Source organism: Canis lupus, chromosome 2 (assembly GCF_003254725.2).
Source record: "Canis lupus dingo isolate Sandy chromosome 2, ASM325472v2, whole genome shotgun sequence".
In the NCBI taxonomy this organism is placed as follows: Eukaryota; Metazoa; Chordata; class Mammalia; order Carnivora; family Canidae; genus Canis; species Canis lupus.
In genome coordinates this window covers 34,892,585-34,903,780 of record NC_064244.1, presented here as the reverse complement: position 1 = coordinate 34,903,780, position 11,196 = coordinate 34,892,585, and the positions used below count along the sequence as shown (strand labels likewise).

At 41.2% G+C, this 11,196-nt stretch overlaps 2 protein-coding genes across 2 annotated transcripts in view; one reads left to right on the top strand and one right to left on the bottom strand.

The window, feature by feature from the left end:
- The window catches only part of LOC112658945 (protocadherin gamma-C5), a 202,790-nt gene extending 195,579 nt beyond the window's left edge, over positions 1–7,211 (bottom strand). Inside the window, exon 1 of the mRNA XM_025445333.3 lies at positions 7,076–7,211. The gene's annotated coding sequence lies outside the window, so the exon portion shown is untranslated. The remainder of the gene's footprint in view (positions 1–7,075) is intronic.
- A 135-nt stretch (positions 7,212–7,346) lies between these two features.
- On the top strand, positions 7,347–8,903 carry LOC112659072 (mitochondrial ornithine transporter 1-like). The gene has a single exon (XM_025445526.2). It carries the CDS (start codon positions 7,493–7,495, stop codon positions 8,396–8,398), a length of 906 nt encoding a protein of 301 aa, XP_025301311.1. The 5' UTR covers positions 7,347–7,492; the 3' UTR covers positions 8,399–8,903.
- The last annotated feature ends 2,293 nt before the right edge of the window (positions 8,904–11,196 follow it).

The window sequence follows — 11,196 nt, the reverse complement described above, 5'->3', positions numbered from 1 at the left end:
ATGTTCGTCAAAATTGTTCAAAAGGAAGTCATCACTATAGTGGGATATTTCAAAGTTTCTTTAAAATTTTTCATATATTCTTAAGATTCTAATGTAATGCCTTGGCACGAGCTATTTGTGAAAACTGAAAAATTTGACAAAATGCAGAGTTGCATTTTGCAGTTCACTTCTGACGGGAGGAGTCAAAGTTAGCTTGAAAATTGGCCTCATGAAGCAAACATTTAAAGCCTGATTTAGTTGTATTTGATAAGAAACAGCAATGGTGAAATGTTAATTGTCCAGACGTCTCAAGTCTAAAATCATACATGCTAATGTTTGGAGATCTCACAGGACTAATTTTTCTCTCAGATTATCTCCTCATTTCTCTTTTACCAAAATGTTGTCATACTTTTCAGATTTCAGTACAGAATATAGAGGCTTAAGGTTTCTCCCGGTATCCAAACTTTGGATTATTTCTTGATTTTTGCAAACATGAAGAAGCAAGTTTTCTTAGTATTTTAGGATGGTAGGTAATAAATTCTGTTTTAGTACCTTTAGTATCTTGCTACACTTAACAGCATCGATACTGAAAAGCTCCCACTATATTTACCTTTTACAGTGAGTTATTTATCAAAATAATTTATTCTTGTGAAGGTGTCAACACCAGTGAAGGCTGAGTTCATCTATATAGGAATGAGAGATGCTGCATACAGTAACAAAATTGTCTAGTGATTGTGGGACTACTCTTTCAGTTACTAGCACTATGCTGATTCTCAAATCCTTGTTTCTCAGCCTGATCCCATCAATGTTTAGATTTAGTATATTCACCTGTGTATTGGAAATCCTTGTAAGTATCCCTCAGGCAACTCAACTCTTGTTCAAAATGGAACTCATTTCCTCCTTTAAAAACCTGCTCTACCTCCTTGTATTATGACTTAAGTAAAAATATATGGCCCTACTACACATTCCAGTTAATGAAGCTAGAAGCATAAGCCATAACTTTAACCACTCACCCATGGACTACTGAGTCTACTTCCTAAAAAGCACTTTAAATCACTACTTCATCCCCTGACACTGCCCTAGTTCAAGTCATTATTATCTCTTGCCTAGCAATTGGCAGTAGCTCTCTAACTGGTTGTGAGTATGTGTACAAACTTTTTTTTTCTTATCCAATTTAGTTTTTTGACTTGGTCACCAAAGTGATCTCCCTAGGATATATATGATCATGTCATTCCCCTTCTTAAAACCCTTTAATGTTACACCACTGCTTTCAGGATTAAGTTTATAAATATATATATTTTAAAGATTTTACTTATTTATTTGATGGCATAAGCACAGGGGAGTGGCAGGGATAAGGAGAAGCAGGCTTCCTTCAGAGCAGGGAGCCTGATGCAGGGCTCAATCTCAGAACCCTGGGATCATGACAGCCAAAAGCAGACACTTAACTGACTGAGCCACCCAGGTACCCCAAAACTAAGTTTATATTTTTAAAAAGACAGATTGTGAGTGCATAAATTACCTTTTCACCCTCATCTCACCACATCCTCTCACTTATTTTACGTCACTATCTAAAAGACATATTTGGTCAAACCCTACTTAACCTTCAGTTCTCAAACTAAATATTACTAACTTTAGCAAGGCTGTCTTGATCTCCATCTAGAGCAACTCAGTTACGGCTTTGCCTCTACTCAGTGTTTCCCTGTCATTCCACAAATACTTATTGTGCCACACAGTACCAACACTGGATATGAAGTACTGAACTAAACATTTAGTGTCTATTAAAATCTCATGTACTCTAAAATAGTCTTAAGCATTTGTCATACCAAAGTGTAAACTACCTATGGCTCATCCTAGTAGGCTTACTAGGCTGTAAGTTCACTGAGAGTAGGCAGTTTGGCTTGTTAGTTACTGTAAACTTACTAAAGAAAAAGAGATTAAGATTGCAAGGTCAAAAGATGCAGTGCCTGGATTTGTATGCTAGCTCAGTGACCTATTAGTTGTGTGCTCTTGGGCCAGTAACTTAATCTGTTTTTTCTTAGTATTCTCATCATTAAATAACATTGTGATAATACTATGTATATCTAGTTGATACAAATAAAGGACTTAGAACAATGCCTGAAATACAGCAAATTAACAGTAAAAGCAATCTATTATTGCCTATTTACTAGTGTCTGAACATAACAGGGATTAAATAATTATTTGAATTAAAAATGGTCAAGAAGAGGGATCCCTGGGTGGCGCAGCGGTTTGGTGCCTGCCTTTGGCCCAGGGCGCGATCCTGGAGATCTGGGATCGAATCCCACGTCAGGCTCCCAGTGCATGGAGCCTGCTTCTCCCTCTGCCTGTGTCTCTGCCTCTCTCTCTCTCACTGTGTGCCTATCATGAATAAATAAAAATAAAAAAATAAAAAAATTAAAAAAAATGATCAAGAAGAAAAGTATTAAAAAATCCATTTTAAGTGGCTGATTTCAAATGAAAAAATCTAATTACAACAGAAGACAGTTTACTTCTGCAGCATATCTGTTTATATCTGTAGCATAAACTGACTCAGCTAACTACTATAATTTTGTCTTTTACTTGATTTTTTTAATAACGTGGCTTTGTATTTAGAAATCCGGAAGAGTAATTAATCTCTTTGGCAAACTTCAAAAGAGAAAAACTTAAGAAGATAGAGATCCATTTCCCTTTTAAAGTTAAGTCCTGTGTTATCAAAAGGATGCACTTTTCTCACAGTTCCCTTGGCTAATGAGTATGGTATATAGTCAGGGTACAGTTCTCAATATTAAACACTGCAGATATATTTTTTAAATATTTTATTTATTTGAGAGAGAGAGAGAAAGAGACCATGACGGGGAGGGGCAGAAGGACAAGCAGACATCCCACTGGGTAGGGAGCTAGACCTGGGGCTCAATCCTAGGACCCTGGGATCATGACCTGAGCCAAATGCAGACCCTTAACAGACTGAGCCACCCAAGTGGCTCCAGTGCAGGATAGTACAAAAGACAAAAGGTAAAGTCCCTTTCACACCAACTTTGTAAACTTAACATTTTGAGATACATGATTCCAGGCCTTTATTTGGTGTACAATTAGTTATGTATATTTATGTAGTTTTATAAAGAAAAAGTATATATGATTTTTTTGTAGACACTACTATAAAATTTATGACTCAAATATATAAGTATCCTTATCAGTATATGTAGATTTACTGCTTCTGTTATGATACAGGTTTTTAAAAAACATTTTATCCACTCCCTTATTGCTGGTCATTCAGGTTATTCATTTAAAAAAGGTTTTTTTAAAATATTTTATTTATTTATTTATTCATGAGAGACACAGAGAGAGAGAGGCAGAGACACAGGCAGAGGGAGAAGCAGGCTTCATGCAGGGAGCCCAGCTCGGGACTTGATCCTGGGACTCTGGGATCATGCCCTGAGCCGAAGGCAGACGCTCAACCTCTGCCACCCACACATCTCTAATTTTTTCATTATATCAAATGCTGGAATAAACATATCAATATCCAATTTTCATTGTATCTACAGACTAGGTAAATGAGATCTTTATATTCAGTTCCCAGTGTCATAAAGCCTGACGTTTTTAATTTGGAGATCAAACTCTGGTTCTTATCTTTTATTACTCAGTAAGAATTCTATGTGAAAATATAGACTGGGAAGACTACTCACTACACAGCAGCCATACTGGACTTTTATCTGTACTTCAAATGCCAATTTCTCTTTCACCACAAGAGCTTTATTTAGCATGTACAGTTCCCTTTTCCTGGAACAGTCTCAGATACTCTCATGTTTGGCTTTTTGTCATTCAGGCCTTAGCTCACACTCCACTTTCTCTGGCAATTCTATCTAGCTATTCAATCTAATAACTGCTAGGGAGCGTGTGATTTGGGCATTTATCTGGTCAAGAGTAATGGTCTTCAAAGAGAAGCTGGAAATTCTTTGCCATTATTATCTGATGCGTATGCTTGGGAAGACTGCTTAAATTTAAAACAGAAGCATCATCATTTTGGTTAGAATAAAAAAATGGTTGCAGTTGCTTACCTATTATGTGGGCAGTGATATAATATATGCTGGAATTTGTTCTCTCCAAATCCAGCAGTTTAGTTTAATTCATGGCACTTGGGACGCCTAGGTGGCTCAGCAGTTAAAGTGTTTGCCTTTGGCTCAGGGTGTGATCCTGGAGACCCAGGATCGAGTCCCATGTCGGGCTCCCTGCATGGAGCCTGCTTCTCCCTCTGCCTGTGTCTCTGCCTCTCTCTCTGTGTCTCTCATGAATAAATAAATAAATAAAATCTTAAAAAAAATAATTCATGGCACTTGATCTCTGTCTCTACTAGTTATGCAACTATACCTGGCAATTCAATGAAGGTATAGACCATTTCCCTATTAATGCCCTTGTGATCCCTGGCTTGGATCACTAATTTGGCTTCTTGAAAACGTATATATGAACTTAATGCAAAAGCAGTTGATTTATTGCAGTTTACTGTATATCTTGTGTTTGTATAAACTCAGTACGTGTTTTTTAAAATAATGAACAATGAACCAGATCTAATTAATTGACAATCAGTGGTCATTGAAATCTTGAAAGCACTTATAGATAACTTGATAGGGTCTCCACAATAAATATTAAAATACGCTCTTTCCCCCCTTCTTCCTTGGGGGTAATATCAAAACAACAAAAAATCCCTCAGGGAATTTGGCTGTTGAAGCCAGGAGAGCATGCAACCCTTGATCTTGGGCTTGTAAGGTCTAGCCCCAGTTAGAGGTAGAGTTTACTTAAAAAAAAGAATTTAAAAATATTTTTCTAGTGTAAAAAGGCAGAGTGTTCTCACATGAAGAATTTTATTTTATTTTATTTTTTCACATGAAGAATTTTAAAATCTTTCTCCAGTGTAAAAAAAGCGGAGTGTTCTCACATAGTTTCTCTGTCAAAAAGTTTACCAAGATAACAAAAAAGCCTCAAGGTCAAAAGAGTAAGTGATGAGACAGTGAATGGCCTTTTCAGAAGGCCAAAGCAGAGGAAGGACAGATAAATTAATTCAAAGATCAAAGAAAGTTACATGCTAAATGTCTGAAAGGCAGTAGTATACAAAGAGAGACAAAGCCACTTGATATAGAACCTGTGGGAAGCTCAGTGTTTGCAGGCAGAAGTTTCCAAGGAAGGGAGAAAGGTATGCAGCTGGACATATGGGATTTATTAAAGTATATTCATTGTTGTGGGATGTCCAGGATCCCTAGCCCTCCCTTGGATGACTCTTCCTTCCCCAGCCCACAGATGGAAAGTATACTTTTTAGGTAAATTGAACCAAAGAAGGCTCAAACTCAGAAAAAAACAGGCACAGATAAGGAAGTGTATGGCATCAAAAAAATTATCTGAGAATCTATATATACTGTGGTAATGTCACCCCTTTTTTCCCATTCTTGCTCTCATTAAATCAATATCCAAGGCATACATATCACACAGACACACAACACAGAGTTAAGATCTGAAGATTATTCTCTGAAAAAACCATGTGGTCCAGCGAAAAGAAATCAAGTACTGACATTTGGGCATTCTCCAAAGAAAAGGCCAGATCACTCTCTAATACAAGGAAGTCTACCTGTTGGCAAGCTATTCACACATCATCTGCTTTACAGTGCCTCACTTTTATCTATTCATTGACACCCGAAGATAATCTGACAAGGAAAGTTTTCCGAAGAGGGAATTGTTTTAGCCTACTTCCTGCCCCCTCTCCATTTCATTTTTACCACTGAAGTAAAATACTGACTGTTAGAGTTTGTTTTTTTTTTCAATGATTGGTGGAGAAAATTAAAGACAGCAGAGCCAGGCGGTAGATCTGAGAGTGCTTTAATAGGGAGCGCTCCCGGGTGAGGTTCCATGACTCGGAGAGGAGGCCTGAGTCAGGGAAGTCGCGCCCAGGAGGGGAAGGGGTGTATGTGTGTTTTTTTTTTTTTTTTTATGCCTGTGCAAGTTAAGGGGGAAAAAATGGGGTGGTTAGGGACATGTGATTTTATGTGATAAGGTGAGACAGGGTGCATGTTCTTGTTTTTGGCTGATTCAGGTGTTCTTTTAGGGGGGTCTCGGTAGGTCGCGAGTTGTGACTTGATGAGTTTTAGGAACTTATCCGAGGTGACATCTGGGGAAAGGGTGACTCCACCTATTAGTCTTAGGTCATCCATTTTGGAGAGGCCCTACCTCCGTCTGTCCAACACCGACTGGGCCTTAGGAGTGTAAACCTCAAGAGAATTCATTCTAACGCTGAGGATGATGAGCACCTATCTGGGAGGGAAAAGTGTGTCCTGACAGCGGTATCCTCAAGCTAAAGTCCAAAAGCCCATCTTGCCTTGGAAGCTTGGCCTGTTGTCATTTATTTATATCCTGATCTTTTCTCTCTCTCTCTCTCTCTCTCTCTCTCTCTCTCTCTCTCTCTCTCTTTTTATATCCTGATCTTCTGCTGCCGCTGGAGGCTCTGGCTCTTCAGGGATTTAAAGCCAGTAGAGAGCCCTGGAGCCACACAGCTCCTTTGTATCCACTTTCTTCCCAGTGTATCAATACCCGTTTCCCAAGTCAGTTGTAAAGCGCCGCGTCCTATCTCTAGAAATGATGAGGACTCAGAGCCACCAGTTCTCAGGACTCCAGCCGCAGATCTTTGGCGTTGTTCCCACGAAAGTAACCATTCCCCACCCAGCTCCGCGGGCAGGGCGGAGCGGATCCGCCCGCCTCTGACTTCTCCTCCCCCCGCCCCTCCCCGGGAGAGGGAAGAGCAAGACCCAGAGAGGCGCGGCCAATCCTGTCCTGGCGACGTTAAGGGTTTTCTGATCAAAAGTAGTCATCAATTGTAATGTAACCTGCCCCCCAACCCCGGTAGTTTGTCTTCCCTAATTTAAACCTTTGTATCTGTAGATTTGACCCTTTGACTTCAGGCGGGGGGTCTAGCCGGAAAGGGAAGCTTTTCTTCCCCTCCCCCCCCCCCCCCCCCCCCCGGCTGGTTAACAGCCGCGTCTAGTCTCTGGCCGTCACTGCAAGAATTTATCGAATAGGTTTCCATCGCTGTATCATAAACTCATTAAAAGTGTGTACTTACGCGGCGCCCGAGCGCTCAGTCGGTTAAGCCATGGACCCTTGAGTTCAAGCCCCGGGTCGGGCTCCTGGGTGGAACCTACGTAAGGAAGGGGCGGGGGAGGCGTGGCGTTAGCCTGCGTCCCAGGCGGGCGGGCGAGGGCCCCGGGCGGCGGCGGCGGCAGCGGCAGCGGCAGCGGCGGCGGTTGCCGGGCCTGAGAGCGGCGGGCCGCGGGGCGCACCGCGCGGGAGGGCCTGGCGCGAGCCCGCCGGCCGGGGCGGGGCGGGGGGTTATTTCAGTGCGCCGGGAGGGTGGCCCGAGGCCTCGCCTGGGGTTAAGCGGCTTCTCGGGCCGAGCAGGGAGAGCAGAGCCGAGAGTGCGCGGCTGGGCGTGAGCCACCCGCCCTGAGCGCCAGGGTGGCCTCCCACAGAGGCCCGCGCCATGAAGTCCAACCCTGCAGTCCAAGCCGCCATCGACCTCACCGCGGGTGCCGTTGGGGGCACGGCGTGTGTCCTGACCGGGCAGCCTTTCGACACAGTGAAAGTGAAGATGCAGACGTTCCCCGGCCTGTACAAGGGCCTCGTGGACTGCTGCCTGAAAACGTACTCCCAAGTGGGCTTTCGGGGCTTCTACAAGGGAACCGGCCCCGCGCTGATGGCCTACGTCGCCGAGAACTCTGTCCTCTTCATGTGCTATGGCTTCTGCCAACAGCTCGTGAGGAAGGTGGTGGGATTGGACGAGCAGGAGAAGCTGACCGATCTGCAGGCGGCAGCTGCGGGTTCCTTCGCCTCCGCGTTTGCCGCGCTGGCCCTGTGTCCCACTGAGCTTGTGAAGTGCCGGCTACAGACTATGTACGAAATGGAGATGTCAGGGAAAATAGCAAAAAGCCAAAATACAATCTGGTCCGTCGTGAAAAGTATCCTTAGAAAGGAAGGCCCCTTGGGCTTCTACCACGGACTTTCGAGCACTCTACTTCAGGAAGTACCAGGCTATTTCTTCTTCTTCTGTGGCTATGAACTGAGTCGGTCATTTTTTGCCTCCGGGAGATCAAAAGATGAACTAGGCCCTGTCCCTTTGATGTTAAGTGGTGGAATTGCTGGAATTTGTCTTTGGCTTGTCATATACCCAGTGGATTGTATCAAATCCAGAATTCAGGTTCTTTCCATATCTGGAAAACAGGCTGGGTTTCTGGGAACGCTTCTAAGTGTGGTGAAAAATGAAGGAACAGCAGCTTTATATTCTGGGCTGACAGCTACTATGATTCGAGCGTTCCCTGCCAATGGGTCACTATTTTTGGCTTATGAATATAGTAGGAGAATGATGATGAACCAGTTTGAAGCATACTGAAGTGTCTTGGTGAACTGGATCCAAGTAAATGCCTAGAGGACTACAGTTTATCTCTGGTTTCATGGAGTACGGGACCAGTGTGGAATTATTTTTTATTTCATGGGAATTTTTTGTCTTCCTTTCTTCTACTCTAAACTTTACAGAAGAACTTCTATATTGCATCATATGATTTATGCCCATAATTGTCTTAAAATAGAAAGATGGTTGCTTTTGTGTTTGGTAGGATATACATAGTGAGCAGGTGGCCTATAACCCTGATCTGAAATGGTCAATATAGTTATATCACAGCTTTTGTATAAACCTGTACATGTAAAGCAATTTAGTTGGTTATCTGTTGTGAGTAAAACTGTTTGATTTCATGTTTAATCTCCTATCACCAGAAAGAGTTAACCATGTTTCATGAAGATGGTCATAAATGATGACTTAACCTATTTAAGATGTAGGTCTCTTTAAACCTCTGCCTAATATGTTCATTATACTAGGCAATTAAAGTTTTTAAAGAGCTTTTGTGTGGTGCTTGAAACCCCAAATACGCATCCAGATTTTTAAAAGAACAATATACCCACATGCTGGTGTAGCTTCTACATTCTTGAGTTAAAATTTCAGAATAAGCAATCCTGCATTTTCTCAAGATGCTCTACACTGCATTTTCTCAAGATGCTCTACATAAGTATATGTAAATGCAGGATTATATATTATATATAAAATGAATATATAAAATATATTTTTTATTTTTAAAATATTTTATTTATTCATGACAGAGAGAGAGAGAGAGAGGCAGAGACACAGGCAGAGGGAGAAGCAGGCTCCATGCAGGGAGCTGGACGTGGAACCAGATCCCGGGTCTCCAGGATCAGGCCCCCTGGCTGAAGGCAGACACTAAACTGCTGGGCCATCAGGGCTGCCCTTTATTTTATTTTACATATATATTTAGATATATCTATGATATCTCTATTTAGATATATGTTAGATATATATCTGTGCTATATCTATGTTTATATATATATATTTAGATATGTATATTCAGAAAGCATCTTGTTTTGGGTTTTATTTAAACTTTAGTTAACGTATGGTATATTATTAATTTCAGGATAGAATTTAGTGATTTTTTTTTCAGTTCAAGATGCTCTATCCTTAAAATAGTGAAATTCATTTTCAAATATGACCCCATATTCTGCATTATTAGTTAGGCGTGGCTTATAGCATCAGGGCTTGGGAGTGGCACAGCCTTCATCTGTACCAACTTACCTTCTTCTTCCATCCCAAAGAGCTTCCTCCTCTGCTGGGCTTTAGATTGAGAGATTGATTATTGGGATGGGGCTGTTGATGCATTTTGGGTTATTCATTGTCCTCTCTGCCACCACTAGTCAGAAACCTTTCCAGGGGAACACAGAGTGCTAGAGCCAAAGGAACCTTTGCTCATTGTTTAGTGGTAGGTGACAGTATTCATAGATGTAGTGCTTTCCTCTCAGGTAGAACTAGACAGAACTTAGTACTTGCACTCACTCCACAGTGAATAAAGCTAGAGCTGACCCATCCTGAAATTTATCTCAAGGTATATAACTCTTTGTCATTCTTTTACAATGTTTGAACCTTCTAAATTTGGTATTGACAATCAGGGAATTTTACCGATGACTGTATATGAGGTGTGACTTTATAAGGCAATTAAACATAAGCAATTGTACTAAACCATATCATCTGTATGTGTATAAGCATTGAAAAAAAACAGAAAACAAAAACAACAAAAAAAACAAAACAAAACAGAGTTGATCTGATCCTCACAGAATTGGAGATAGACAAATACCTGTTCTTTGGTCATATGGTATACAGAGGGTCATTCTGGTTACAACTAAAGTAAGCCTCATTATTCTTTGCTACTCCAAGACCTGCAGCATTTCTCACAATAAAAAGTGTTCTTAAGAAGCCTGTGACACTGAAACAAGCAGGCTAACAGTACACACTATATGTGTCTATCACCGTTGGGAATCTTCTGTGGAATCTCCAGTTTCCTTTGGCTTTTTGCTATCCATAAAGTCTCTGTGGTAACTCTAGCCACAGTGCCAGAAACAAGAGGGTCAGAGAGATGAGACGTTAACACATGATGATTGTGGCAGACATCTGGGGGAAAGGAGGCTCAGTGCTGTGCTTCATGTGCTCAAGAGCAATGTCTGGTCTTCCATTTGCTTTTTATTTAAAAAATTATTTTTCAGGGCATCTGGGAGGGCAGTCAGTTAAGTATCTGCCTTCCACTCAGGTTGTGATCCCAGGGTCCTGGGATCGAGCCCTATGTCAGGCCCCCTGTTCACTGGGGAGTCTGCTTCTCCCTCTCCCTCTGCTGTTCCCCCTGCTTGTGCTTGCTTTCTCTCAAATGAATAAATAAAATCTTTAAAAATAAATAAAAGAAAACCATTTTTCTACTTAATTTTTAAGTTACTTATATGTACATATGTTCTTTTTTTAACTTGCAAGTGTATTTTATATCTTAATAAGTATGCACAAGTGTATAACAGATAAAGTGTACTTATAAGACATAGAAGATAATAGAACAGCTTTTAAAATTAAGATTTGAAGCAATGTGTTACTGAGGCCCAAAATATTTTGGGAATGTACAGATTTCTAAAAGTATAAGTAGAAAATCATATAAATATAGGAAACTTGTACACTTGGTAAGGCCTATTTTTTTAGATTTATTTCTTTTAGAGAAAGCACGTGTGTGCGGAGGTGCAGGATATGGGGAAGAACAAAGGGAAAGGGAGAGAGAATCCTCAAGCAGATTCCCCACTGAGCAAGAAGCCTGA

What these genes read in the sequence shown, in the direction of transcription:
- LOC112659072 (XM_025445526.2), top strand. Translation starts at nt 7,493, where the DNA reads ATGAAGTCCAACCCTGCAGTCCAAGCCGCCATCGACCTCACCGCGGGT.